Source organism: Sinocyclocheilus anshuiensis, unplaced genomic scaffold, assembly GCF_001515605.1.
Source record: "Sinocyclocheilus anshuiensis isolate Anshui unplaced genomic scaffold, SAMN03320099.WGS_v1.1 scaffold162, whole genome shotgun sequence".
Lineage (NCBI taxonomy): Eukaryota > Metazoa > Chordata > Actinopteri > Cypriniformes > Cyprinidae > Sinocyclocheilus > Sinocyclocheilus anshuiensis.
In genome coordinates this window covers 343,090-357,698 of record NW_015542351.1, presented here as the reverse complement: position 1 = coordinate 357,698, position 14,609 = coordinate 343,090, and the positions used below count along the sequence as shown (strand labels likewise).

The window sequence follows — 14,609 nt, the reverse complement described above, 5'->3', positions numbered from 1 at the left end:
ACATTAGTAACTTACTTTTAGCAGCATCAGACGCGCATGCGCTCACAAGATCTCCCGGTTCTTACTTGTGAATTCAGTTCACTGGAGACTCGCACTAAACGGTTCATTTGAATCAGTGAGTTGTCGACTCGAGAACAGCTGCAATCGGATCATTCTAATTCGTGAATGAATCGTTTGGGGCGATTTGCGAACCGATTTAACGGGTTCAATGAAAAGAATCGGTTCGTTCATGAATCAGACACCGCTTCTGCGTCTCGGAGCACGTGATATATTATAAGGAGTAACGTTAAGTTTTATGAAATGTAGTGAAGTAAAAAGTAAGATCTTATGCTTTGGAATGTAGTGAAGCAAAAGTAAAAGTTACTCGAAATAAAACTACTCCAGTAAAGTACAGATACTTGAAAAATGTACTTAAGTACAGTAACGAAGTAAAACTGCTTCGTTACTGTCCAGCACTGGTCTAGCCTGAAAAATAAGCTTTTTTAATGCTATTTGAGCATAAGAAACAACATTCATGGGGCAGTTCATTTCAGATTTTGTTGCTGATTTGAAATATGTCATTTATTTGTGAGTTCATAGGGCAGTTTTTGAGATTTCAGGATTCCCCCATTCATTTAGAAAGGACTTGGTCTTGGATGAACTGCCTGTAGGCGTTGCAAATATGGCCGCCGAGTGAACAGACTTTCCTTGAAAGGGACTTTGATAACCAAATAAATCAATATTGAATTGAATATAATTGCATCAAACTGATTTGTAAAATGAGATTGTGTTCCTTAAGAAAAACTGCTATGCACTTTACCTGATGTATAACCAAATAAATCAATATTGAATCTAAATAAAACTGGAATATAATTGAAACAAGAATCGGAATCAAACTGATTTGTAAAATGTGTGTAAATACCCAACCCTAATATTAAAATGCACACACAGATAATGAATGATATAGATCACTTTTAACTAGATGGATGTACTTGACTCATGCTATCATTTTCACCAAGTCCACTGCAATGCATTCTGAGACAGCTGCATCTACAAAGGATACAAGCAATGCTCGAAGATCAATAGGGCTTGGAACAGATGTTCACCTTACTTGCTAGTAGGGATGGAACGATTACCGGTTTCACGATAAATCACGATAAAAATGCCCTGACGGTTAGTATTATCATTTAAAATTTAATTATCATCAAAACCGTATTTGATTATCGCGATTTTGAAAACTTGCGGTAAATCCTGTCCAGCCAGCATCAGTCTGACACAGAAGCAGCATGCAATGTTGTTGTTTTTTTTGCACGAGACGAAATGGCGGAAGGCAGTGACAGCACTCGGGAGATTTTTCAGCCATCTAAGAGGACCAAATCGGTGGTCTGGTCGTATTTTGGCTTTTACAAGAGTCCTGAAGGCAATTTAATCGAAGACGGTCACCCTGTCTGCCATATATATATATATATATATATATACACAGTATATATTGTGCGTATATATATACACAAGTGATTTATTATTATTATTAGGGCTTCATGTTAATGTTAATTTAATGTTTATGCTAAAAAAAGTGCATATAGCTGCTAATTGTATTTGTTGTTTGTTGATTTTCAAATATAAAACTTATTGAAATGTTTTCAGTGTGTATCAGTTCTTTTTGAACATTTTCATCTAATTTTAACAAAACCGTGATAATATTGATAATCATGATAACGTTGGTCACTATAATCGTGATATGAAATTTTCATACCGTTACATCCCTACTTGCTAGTAGTTGTTGATGCACCTAGATTGCAGTTTCAAATAGTATCAGGAAGCAGATCAAGCAAGCATCTGCACTTGCATTGGCTACTCATCTGAATATGCCAACGATCGCTGTAGCTCATGTCATTTAAAATCGAATGAATTTCTGTTGCTTTATTGCTGCAAACCGCATTGTGACCGGCTCTGTAGGTCTGTTTTAGCGGCGTACCCTCATCATGCAAAGAGCAGAAGTGCAGTGGCAGTGTAATGTTCCCAAACTCTCACATCTGATTAACATTTTTGATGTGTTACTCACCACCTCCACCAGGATAGAGGTTCAACTGCATCCTCAGAACGGCCAACAGTAGCCACGAATGCAAAGGGCCAGGCCAGCAACATCATGAACGCAGCAAAGAGCAGACGAACAGGGAACAGGGTCATGGTCATCACAGTCATCTATGAGAGAGAGAAAGAGTGTGTTAGAGGTAACCAGAGGTTAAAATCACAAATATTTTCACGTTAATCCAGAATTTGCCAGTATAGCAGTGCCGTGTGTCTAGAGAACACAGAAAGCATGTGACATATGAGGGTCACATAAAGAAAGAGATAGGAGGGAAACCGAAATATGCAGTGAGACCACATTACATTTTGCTATGCCGTGCAATACTCAAAGACAGAAACAGACAGGCCTGAGGAACATTAAAGGGGTCATATGATGCGATTTCAATAAACGCGGCTTGTGTACTGCATCATCACTGTGTCTGTCACGCAACTCTGTTACTCTTTTGAGCTTGAACTGATGGTAAAACTAACGACATTATTAACTGTCTTGATATTTACTTTGAAAGCTGAAGCTGCGATTATGGTAAGGGGCGTTACATTTCTGACGCGTGCTTGTGGTGTTCGGCCAATCACAATGCACTGGGTCAGCTGGCCAATCAGAGCAGACTGCGCTTGTCAAAGGAGGGGGCTTTGTTGAAAACGACGTGTTTGAGAGAGGCGGGGCATAGAGGACCTACAATAATGTACAGTATTTGAAAAATAATGTGTTTTTTTAACATTAAAGCATGTCAACATATTCTGTTACACCAAATACACAAAATAATGATCTTTAAAATAGCATCATATGACCCCTTTAACATTTAGATTACTCAGTCCTAGTGAATTTCTAGACAAGTCAACAGATCCAAACTCACATTTGGCTCTTCTAAGCAGAAGCATCGAGATTTAAAATAAAGACAGCTGAAGTAATGGCTACATTAAAGGCTTAGTGTTTGAAATGCTTGAGGAAAATGATCAAGATTTCAGTTATATGACTCTGGGAGATTGAAATCTCTGTAGTGAATGATCTACAGTTTACATCAAAGCTGACTATAAAAGAATGAAGAACGCTGGGGCTTTATTTATAAAATGCATGTAACAGATTTGATCATAAATTCCATGGATTTGACTTGCCAAATAAATTCTGATGACTTTGCAAATACTGAGTGAAACTGTAGAAATGATCACAAGAACGATTTGATTCTGTAACAGAATATTCCTTGACCATAAGAAAGTCATTTTGGGAGTTAGGAAATTGCATTTGTCAGCCATTAAACACAAATTTTTTAAAGCAAAGACAAATATTTTTACAACATTAAAAGAAGTTAATTTCATTAATTCATTTGATTGCCGCAGTTTTGATACATTTGTATTCTATTATACAACATACAATCCAGAAAAGTTAAAACAGAATTTAGATCAAAATTACAACACATTTCATAGGGTCTTATTGTTAAAAATGTATTAGTTTTTTCAAAACATAAATATAGGAACATTTTTTGTGTGTACAGATGTTTTATAAATGGCACATAGAAATATTTTGGCAATTTACATTTAGGATGATTTTACGCTTTATAAATGAGGCCTCTGGTTTCTACAAAGTAACATAAAACCCAATTATGCTTTAGCAGTGCCAGAATTAGATACATACGGTGGGCCATTCATGACTGTACTAAGAGAGCCATTAGCTCAGAGCACAAGGACATCACATGTCACGCTTCTATAGGCTTCTACAGGAAAAACAAGATCACATAAGAGGGAGCAGGAAATAAGGAAGAAAAAAAATGTCAACTGATGTTAGATGCCTCTCTTTTTTTCTCCCATTAGAGTGGGTTTTTAAAAGCAAAAGGAAGGGCACTCATGGTATCTGATATAGACTTTACATGAAAGTGTTATACTGTAACAGTATTCTCCTGCAAAACATGGTTAATTCAAACTCCATTCAGAATGTCCACAAATGCATCTATTCACACGCAACTCCAGTATGCCAGACATGTCTCAATGTACACCAGTTACTGATGTGCTAAATCATCGAAGGGGAAAGATCAGGTTTGCATCAGCGTTTCTCTGATGACCTCTTGATCACAAATATCTCACGTTCCCATCAATGGTTTACATATACAGACCTCAACACACACTGGTAAGCTGAATGCTGTGCTGTAACCCTCAGGTTCTCTTGATCTTCATGTAACATTTGGGATGCCGGAGATTGTAATGCTGCATATGTAAGAACAATAATAGCCTAGTAATATTGAATTATTTTCTCTTCAAATTATTTTATTATGTTCCTCTGACCTAATCAAAATCCAACAGACAGATATTATTGAAGCTTTAACACTGTTTAACCACAAAACAGTTGTTGTGCCCTTCTTAGAAAAGTCATTATTATCCTGTACAGAAACGTGACTTCAGTTTAAAGTTCATTTGCCTCAAGCATAAGTATATTGTAAAAATATGTAATAAAACGGCTTCAAAATAACATTTAATATGTCCAATAATCTAAATGTTCAATGTGTTACTTGCCATTTCTTGGTAATATATATATATATATATATATATTTTTTTTTTTTTTTTTTTTTTTTCCTTCTCAGTGGATCTGGGGTCAAAAAGACATAATGAAACCTTTTAATAGAGAATAGGTTGTTTTATGTTATGCCATTTAAATTGTTTAAAAATAAGAAAATAAACCAGTTTCAAACTGATACTTCAAATTTTTTTTTTTTAGCCAGCAAGACCTTGCCCTTGAGGTCTTTCAGACCCCAAACAAAACTAAAGTTAAACTGTTTTCCTGGAAGTCTGCTCTCTGATAAAAGTATTTTTCTCATGTTGCTTGCTTTACTTCAAAAATGAACCTACTACATAAATAATCTTTCATTTTTCTTACAGACCTTTGGTGCAAAGCTTCAACCAAAGATCGGAGAACACATAATACATAATTAATTAGAGGGCTAAATTAGCAGTCTGCACATGTAAATAAATTTGATTAAAGCTTGCAGCTAAATCAATATAAGGGTTAAACTTTGTTGATCCCATCTTAAAGCTAACGGAGATTTGCGGGTAGTTTGTCACAAGAACCCAACGACAAAGCAGAAGACGGGAACGAGCTCACATTAAGACCAAGAATGGTTAATGAATATTTAATCTACCTGAGAGTATGTGCTTCCGATTTCCAAGAACAATCGACTCTGACTCGTGACACGAGTTTCTTAACCAATGCTCTATTTGTTGAGCCTAGAATAAGGTTATTCCTCCAAGTTTCTCATTTGACTGGACTGACACCTGTCTTGTTAAATTTACTGGCAGTTAGCTATAACAGCACTAGTTAAGGCTGTCGTCATAAGACGAGAGCTGGAGCGGAGCGTCTCTCTGACAGCGGTGATTAAATGTGGATGGGTTCACGTGACGGCTCCATTAGGAGGAGATGAACTGGGGGTGGAGATGTGTGGCCTGTTTAGTGTTTATTTATTTATCTAGAGCTGCTGTCAACACCTGCGGTCTGCCCTGACAGAAAGATTAAACTGATCTAGAGGCTGAGGTGATGGCTCTCTTGGGAAAGGGAGGGAGCGAGAGAGAGCTAGAAGGAGGAGGAGCGCTAATGTAAAATGCATTGAGTGAAGACTACATACAAAAGCAATTATTCCATATGAGATTTAAAAAAAAAAAAAAAAACTCTCATGCTTTCTGAACAATGAAGAAGGAGCTAAAATCATTTGCTGAGAACAAGAATTACAACCCGGTCTCGACCTTCCCCACCCCAACACACTGTATATACACACTATCCCAGGAGTGAGAGGCACAGCCTTGATCCAAGCCTATGGGGTCTCGTTAACAGCCTCCCCCTCACGCCTAGTCTCCATCTGCCTCGGGCCTGAGGGGGATGTGCAGGTTAAGAAGCACTTTTTTAGCCGAACCTGCAGCTGAGGCTTTTAGTAGTGCTGTAAAAGAGCAGGCGGATGGTGCTGGTTTCTCTGAGTGGGGTTAAGAGCTACTTGGAGTCACAATGAAGCCCACGCAAAAGTCTGCCCTCAAGGTTGCTATGGTTTTTCCAGGGTGTTCTGGAAGGTTCCTTACTGGTCCGAGTCAAAAGAGACTACCCGTAAAAGCCTAAGTAAAGTGCATTTTTATGCATATGCTAGGGTATGCATACAGTGCACATGATGTTAATTTCATAATCAGCATATTGTAGTATTCACCAAGGCTGGATTTATGTGATCATAAATACAATTAAAACAGTAATATTGTAAACCAGCCAGCATCATATTTGCTGAATGAAATCCAATACTTGTTTCTTACTATTTTTGGGATGCTGATGCCTGTTTTGTTCTAGTATGTCAAAATATGGCGCATTTCATAGCATTTTTGCTTTCGACAACCATTTGTAAGGTGAAGTAGTCTTGTATTATCTCTTAATCACCAGAAAACTGCCACAAAGATATGATTTTCATCTTTCTCTGAGCCAGGTTACAATTTCTTTAATTCTCAGTCAATTGCCATGTGTGGATGATTCTGAAGACATTATTGTATGCCTAATCTTGATTTCAAGGTTAGCATTATGGCTAGTCACAGACAAAAATGCAAACAGGACGGCGATGTTTTCTGCTACATCTGTGGGTGTTTTACTACATCCAAACAACATAGGAATTTGATAGATTTTCCAAAAAAAAGCTTATTTGTTCACAAACTTGTGTTCATGTTAAGTTATTTAACATTAAATTTTAAATTATTTTTAATAATTTTTTGCCACTCTTTTGCAGACACTTTTACACTCAAGACACTCAAGTTAAATGATTTTGAATACTTCTTTTTCTTTTTGAAACTTTTGCCTGCCTTTGTTATTTTAATAATTATTTTGATAAACTTTATAAAGCTGATACATACTGTGTGTGTGTGTGCGTGTGTGCGTGTGTGTGTGTGTGTGTGTGCGCGTGTGTGCATGCGTGTAATGGAAAGTTTTTCATTGTTCATTTTACATCATCAAATCAGCATCATCAAATTAGGTAATAATATAATCCTTTTTTGCTAATCAGCAGACTTTTTTCCAAAGAAGCAGGGCTCAACTCAACTTAACCTCACATTTATAAACAACAGTTGAACCAAAGTGCTTTACAGTACAAATTAATTCAAAATAACTATACAATAAGATAATATAGGCACCAATACAAGCAAAAATAAATAAATAAATATTTAATTTTCATACCTATTTTCAAAAATATTAAAAAGCTAAAGACTGGGCTATGGTATTACAATTTAAAATAACAAAAATATAACGCTGTGATGACAAAGCTGAATTTTCAGCTTCATTACTGCAGTCTTCAGCGTCACACGATCCTACAGAAATCATTCTAATATGCTGATTTGCTGCTCAGGAAACATCTCTAATTATTATCTACGTTGAAAACAGTGGTGCTGCTTCATATTTTTGTGGAAACCATTACACTTTTTTTCAGGATTCTTTGATGAACAAAAAGTTAAAAAGAATAGCATTTATTTGAAATAGAAATCTTTTGTAACATTTTAAATGTCTTTACTGTCATTTTAGTGACCAATTTCAGTAACCAATTTTTAATGACCAATTGATCAATTTAACTTGTCCTTGTGGAATAAAGAATTTATTTATTTTTGAGAGAAGTACAGCCAAATGAACTGTGAGACTTCACAAGGTATTCACATACTTCACTTAACGTATGCTCAAACCTGATTATCCACATTCATGTCAACCAACATGCCAGACTACAGTACATAAAACAGTACATGAAGATTACAATATGAAAATGTATGTCTACAACAGGATTTAAGCATCAGTAGGGCCTGAACATTGCAGAAGCCTAGATGTGATCTTTCAAAACAGAGCTCAATGACTCCCCAATGATCATTTAACTACGCCATATCTGCTTTGTAAACAATCATACTATGAACTAATCAAAGAGTGTGCAGAGAGAAGACAGCAGGAAGCTGTTGGATTAGCCTCGGTCATCTATAAGATACACGGTTTGCCATGTCATCTCAATCACGCATGTTTACAAGTCAAATGAGCTTCAGCTAAGAGCCATTCTCACTGGGAGCACTTCACAGCCTTGTACGGTTGAGGAGATCCTCCACATTCCCTTCGGATCACCATCCATCGTGATCTCCAACAACATAAGCTCTACGCTCACTACAGGGAACACACTAAGACTGACAGTGCCTCCAGACAGCATGACGTGACTGCGCTCATGTTACTGCTCATTGACTGAAGAGCATTACAGTACAGAGAATTTGAGGAATTTTGCTTGCTTTGGCCATAGTTTCTCAAAGATATGTTACGTAACAGTAAAAAGCGCTAAAGGGACTCTTGTTGTGACATGTACATGAAGTACGTGTCATGAAGAACAACAGAAACCCGAGTGAGCAAGAGCGGTTTTCCGTGATGAAGCTTTCATGCAAATGTGTGGCTGAAATTTCCAAGCCTACTCATGATCTCTCCATTGGTCTTCATTGATTTTGCTAGCTTGCCACTTGACTATGAGCAAGGCTAATGACAGTTCAGTACCAAAAGATCTCTAGAATGGAAGTCTTAAAGGAATAGTTCACCAAAAATGAAGATACGATTAAGTAGGGCTGCACGATTAATCAAAATTAAATCGCAAAGGCGATAAATCGCGATTAGGCAGAAGCTGCAATTGTCATGCGTATCTTTCAGTGAAGCACGCTTCTGTGATCAGTAGTAAATCTCCATCCGAAGGCCAGAGGGCACTCTCGTGCTGAAACTTCAAATATGCCTCGCAGAAGAAACCCAGGAAATCCCTATAGCGGTTGCTGAATAAACAGAAGATTTAACTGCTTTCATTAATTCAATGTGACTAATAAACACATGACTACGACAATATATGGTTTATCTGAGTTCGTCTTATTATAATTTTTATTTTAATAAAGTATATAATAATGCAATGCTAATCGACATAGCCTTTATCACTGCTTAGAATACTATGAAATATGTTGCGTGCCTTATTCTGTGTAAGAAGCCACATCATCTCACAGAAGGATTTATTTCAAACACTCGACTGATGTTATGAAGTGAGTTTGGAGTAAAAACATGTTATTAAATGTGGTATATTCACGTGCTTTCAGATGGAGCAGCATTTACTATACAGAGCCGGAGTTCACTGACAAGCTACGCAAACAGCTTTCATAATCGCAGAACGATTTCTTCGATTTCATAATCGCGCAATTAAATCGTCTGCTATTATGAATGCGATTTTGTGTAGCTTGTCAGTGAACTATGGCTCTGTGTAGTAAACACTGCTCCATCTGAAAGCACGTGCTGGAGATTTACTACTAATCACAGAACCGGCTTTACTGACAAGATACGCATGACAATCGCATTCGATTAATCGTGCAGCCCTATGCTTAAGATTTACTCTTCCTCAGGCCATTGAAGATGTAGATGCATTTGTTTCTTCAACTGAACAGATCTGGAGAAATTTTACATGATATTACTTGTTTACCAATGGATTCTCTGCAGTGAATGAGTGCCAATGAATGGGTGGGAGTCAAAACAGCTGATAAAAACACAATATCATGATAATCCACAAGAAATCCACATGACTCCAGTCCATCAATTAATGTCTAGTGAAGTGAAAAGCTACAGGTTTGTAAGAAACAAATCCATCAAGATGTTTTTAACTTCAAACCGTTGCTTCCGGCTTCTGGTCCTGTATCCATAGTATTGCTTTTTCCAGAGAAAAAAAAAAAAGTCATCTTGTCTGAATCAGGAGCAAAATATGCACAGACCAAGCACCGTTTACAAGCGAAAAACAGTACAAAACGGTTCTAAACAAATATGTGTTTGGATTTTGGATATTGAGAAGACAGGTGATGGACTTTTTCACTGGTGGAAGTGTTATTATGGATTATGGACTTGTATTTTGGCCAGAAGTGACAGTTTAAATTAAAAAGCCTTGATGGATTTGTTTCTTACGAACGAACAGCTTTTCGCTTAGGAAGCTGTTAATTGGTGGACTGGGGTGGTGTGGAGTACTGTGATGTTTTTATCAGCTGTTTGGATGCTCATTCTGACGGCACCCATTCACTGCTGAGAATCTAATGGTGAGCAAGTGATGTAATGCTACATTTCTCCAAATCTGTTCCCATGAAGAAACAAACTCATCTACTTCTTGGATGGCCTGAGGGTGAGAAAATGTTCATTATTTTATTTTTATTTATTTTATTTTTTTGGGTGAAAGAATCTCTTTACAGAATATTTCTATTTCCAAGAGCTGGCAAAGAAAAGGCATCACCTACTTCTTAAGATTTCCAACATGGCAAGTAGGTTCAAATGCTATAAACAGAGAACGTTGTGCTTCTTCATAGTGTTCAGAATGTAGCCCGCAGGCCTGAGTGTATTAAAAAGATCTTGCATAATACCACAAAGGTCCATTTATCTGTGAATCTGATGCATATGGAAATCAGGTGAATCATCACAGCCTACCTTGGATCTTTCAAACTGCTGTTGTGTAAGAAGGCTACATCAGAAAATAGCAGTAGGCTAATGGAGCCAAAAAAAGAATAGACACTGGACCATTTCCTAGTAAACAATTATCTGACCTTGTCCGGTTTATGAAAAGTGACCATACTCGAAGGATCTCTCTACCTGCTGAAATGTGAGGATAAGTGGAACTATTATCAGATCAGTAGCTCTGGTGGATTTCCTGCCTGTTAGCAACTGGAAAAACAACAGGAAAGGCTAAGAGGATTGAGATGACAGTTAAACGAGGAGAGCAGGACTTCGAAACTCTGTTTTCTCATATATCTCCTGTGAGTGGCATTTCAGGTTTTCTGTGAAGTCTCTACAAGAGGAAAGTGGTGACATATTTCAAGTTCCCTATAAACCTTGAAAATTATTGATCAGCATGGATCAGCCTACTTTAAACTACTAAAAACTTTAAAACGACTTACTAAAAACACAAATCATCACCAACCCCTTCTCTAATCACTCAGGGAACTTGATGGATACACCATCTTAATCATCCCATAAACATGCTTCAGTCGAGCCATACAGATAACAAAACAAAATCCTATTCCCTTTACAAGCCCAGCAGAGCACCAAACCAAAGCCCTTGATAATATCAAATAAAGTGTGAAAATAATATCAGAATGAATCCAGGCACAGAGGAATAATTAATTTTAGCGTTCACCTGATGTGTTGGCATATCCAGCTCCACAACAAAACACTACGCAATTAAAAACACACATAGGCACTAACACAGCTGCTTTTCTGCAATTCAAATGTCCACAAACTCTCCAAGAATTAGACCATTTGTGATGACTAGATAAATATGAATAATAAAATGATTGAATATGCGTAATTTCTAGATGAAGAAATTGCTTTTCCGTGCCCTTTTAAGATTGTAATCATTCCCATGAGTTTTCCCAGATTGGAAATCACACTTTTATAATTGTCTGACATTTCCAGGTTTTCCAGGAACAAAGAAAGAAAGAAGGTTTTGCCCTATGGACATATTTGGTTAGTTAAGTCACATAAAGAGAAAAAAAAAATACCACAAATCATCTTAGACTGCTTTGCATGAAATGTTTAATATAATAGATGTGTGTTTATTTATTTAATTTTAATTTTTAATTTTAGTTCCCAGGAACTGCCTCCCTGGTTTGCCCTGATCCCTTGTCAATTTCTAACCTTGTTACAGACCCAAACCTACTATAGCCAGTGTGTCATAGCCTATACATTGCAAGTTATGACCTCCACTCAGTGTTTTACATTATAACAACAACAGGCTGTTCCACTGCTTAAAATTTGAACAGTCCTTGAAATAATGACAAACTGAGTTTTATATCTACACACCTGTATTTTAAACAAAGGCCACCCAGATGCTTTTCACTTCACTTCGAATTGCGCGTCACACCCAATAAAACATGAGTCGATGCTTTTGAATCTAACAAAACCTAGATGTCACAATACAAACAAACATGCATGCAAACAATAACTAGTACTACTAACATTAAAATCAAACCGTATGACATGCAACCTGCAGAGCGTCTACACCTGCTTAAAGATTTGAACCAGTTTGCAGATTTGGGGACAGTCGGTAAGATTTTCTGTATATTCTGCAAAATGTCACTGTGCTTAACGAATCCTAATCAGATAATATACAGTGTGAAATAGCAACAGTAGCCTAACTCCTGCTAAATTTTTCGCTCTTTCTTGCATTCAGCAAAGAGTGAAAAATTAAATAGCCTAGTTTTTGCACAGCGGTAAAGTTCCTTTACCTTGAGTATCTGCAGAGGAGTAAATATCAACTCGTGCACGAAAGGATTTTTGAAGTGCGCAGAAACGCCCGAGTCTTCTCCTTCCACCGCCGTGCGTAGTTTTCTGTTAGGGAACCTCATACTGAAAGAGTAAACATGTATATTTAAAATAAAAAGCAAAAGTCCCCAGTAAAGGCGTCCACGCGGTGCTGCTGTTGCACACTGAAAATCTTTTCAGATTCCCTGGTCTCACATGCGCTTCCAGTCGGCTTTGAGCTACCGGTGTTCGGCTTCGCTTTTGACGCTGTCCGCTCATGAGAATTACCGAGCGATCAGCATCATGCGCGTTTTCATTGTGCGCATGCGTGATAAACGCAGGTTCTGACATCACACTGGAGGTGTCAAACCTAACCAAGCACTGGATTTTTGTAATGCTGTGGAAGGTTTGATTAATTTAAGGATTTGTTTATTTATTTGAAAAAGTTGAGTATTTCACACCATTGTATGTTGCATATTTAGTCTGTTGTTGACTGACAAAACAGCTTAAACATGCAAAAACCAGTGTTGGGGAAAGTTACTTTTAAAAGTAATGCATTACAATATTGCGTTACTCCATAAAAAAGTAACTAATTACGGTACTTCGTTATAGAATGGGATTAAATACATAAAGGATATTTGTGTTGTTTAACATTTAATTATTGCAGGTTTGCGTCATATTCTGAGTTGCATTATTTTTATTCCTTTTGAGGAATACTGAACCTGTGTTGTATTTTTTTAGATGAATTAATGCATATTCATATTTATTTTAGAACTACAGTAACATCTTCTGATTTCTCTCAACATGGGGACAGGAGAGCTGTCAATCAATAAATTGGAAAAAAGGTAACTTGCGTTACTTATTTGAAAAAGTAACCCAGATATTCTCTTGTAAATTAAAAAGTAATGCGTTACTTTACTAGTTACTTGAAAAAAGTAATCTGATTACGTAACTCGCGTTACTTGTAATGCGTTACCCCCAACACTGGTAAAAACAACTGAGAACTGTCGGTGTTTTTGACAACAGTGTCAGAAAGCTGTTTATTTCCGGTGTTCTGACGATTTGTGCTACCCTGCCAGATTTTGCTACCTCCCATTAAAACAGAGCATAATTCGATAGCGAAAAGTGCTACCTATCAGATTTTGCTTCCAGCATGATATTAATCAAGTGTGAGGCTTTATTAACATGTACACCTACCCCAACCCTAAACCTACCCTTACAGTAGGATAAATACAGTGTTGGTAGCATAATCTGATAGGTAGCATTATTTGTCAGAACACCGGCTCTGTTGCCTAGAGGGTCCTTTACATGCCTAATAATGTGCACAGCGCACAAAACCGCTGGGATCTTGTAAACACCTTTCCACAGCAGGCCACAGCTGAGGAGTGTTGTGAATGCTGAGCATTCATGTGTTCAATGCTAGGGAGCACTACTCACATGAAGACTTTAAGTAAGAATCAGATCATTAACTCTGCATAGCTATAGCCTATAATTTAAAGCTTAAGCACAGTTTCCCTTTCATATGCACGTTTTCAAACTCGTTTCCATTCATTCAATTTTTGTATATGAAATTATGAGAATATTGGTTCACGTTACAACAGTCATTATAGATCCACAATAAGAAAAGACAGAAGAACAAGTCTTTAGGTTAAGAAGCATTGTTTGAGCCAAGAAGCCTGAACTCTCAGCAGTGCAGCATTGCCCCCTTCTGTACAAACGACGAACAGCACGAAGTCATGAAAAACAGGAAATGTCAGGGTTTTTATTTTATTTTAGTTTAATTTAGTTTAATTCATGTTACGGAAAAAAAGTCAAATACATATTTTTCTACATAATTATATGCTCTTCTCTGACTCTGACCTTTCATCGGCTAAATATTCCTTAAAACTTGCTTGCAATAACAAACCAATTTCCAATTAGGTGTGCATGATTCATTACCAAATCACTCAGAATTAGAATTATTTTTAATAAGTACCCAGCTAAAAAAAAAAATGTTCTAAGAACACTTTTCCAACGTTCCCATTAATATATGAAAACATTATTTCTGAATGTTCTTAGTTCCATTTGGTCATCTTGCAAACAATATTACTTTTGAATGTTCTCTGATCATTCTGAAAAATTCTAAAAAAAAAACAAAAAACAAAAAATTAAGACCAAATAAACATTCTATTAATGTTTCTGGAAGAACGTCTGCTCATAACTTTAAGATAACCTTTCCAGAGCATTAGCCAAAGTTCTGAGAACATCACACTCACCAAACCAAAAAAAAAAAAAAAGTTGGGTT

General features: G+C 36.9%; 1 protein-coding gene across 2 annotated transcripts in view; it reads right to left on the bottom strand.

Moving 5' to 3' along the window:
- The window catches only part of LOC107691501 (lysophosphatidylcholine acyltransferase 1-like), a 33,469-nt gene extending 20,801 nt beyond the window's left edge, over positions 1–12,668 (bottom strand). Inside the window, exons 1-3 of one of the 2 annotated variants that reach the window (XM_016490118.1) lie at positions 12,512–12,668; positions 12,310–12,430; positions 2,042–2,181 (exon numbers count right to left, since the gene is read on the bottom strand). In XM_016490118.1, the coding sequence (XP_016345604.1) occupies positions 2,042–2,181; positions 12,310–12,429 (260 nt within the window). In that variant the 5' untranslated portion in view covers position 12,430; positions 12,512–12,668. The remainder of the gene's footprint in view (positions 1–2,041; positions 2,182–12,309; positions 12,431–12,511) is intronic. The other variant, XM_016490119.1, reaches the window with a different exon arrangement.
- Between the last annotated feature and the right edge of the window lie 1,941 nt (positions 12,669–14,609).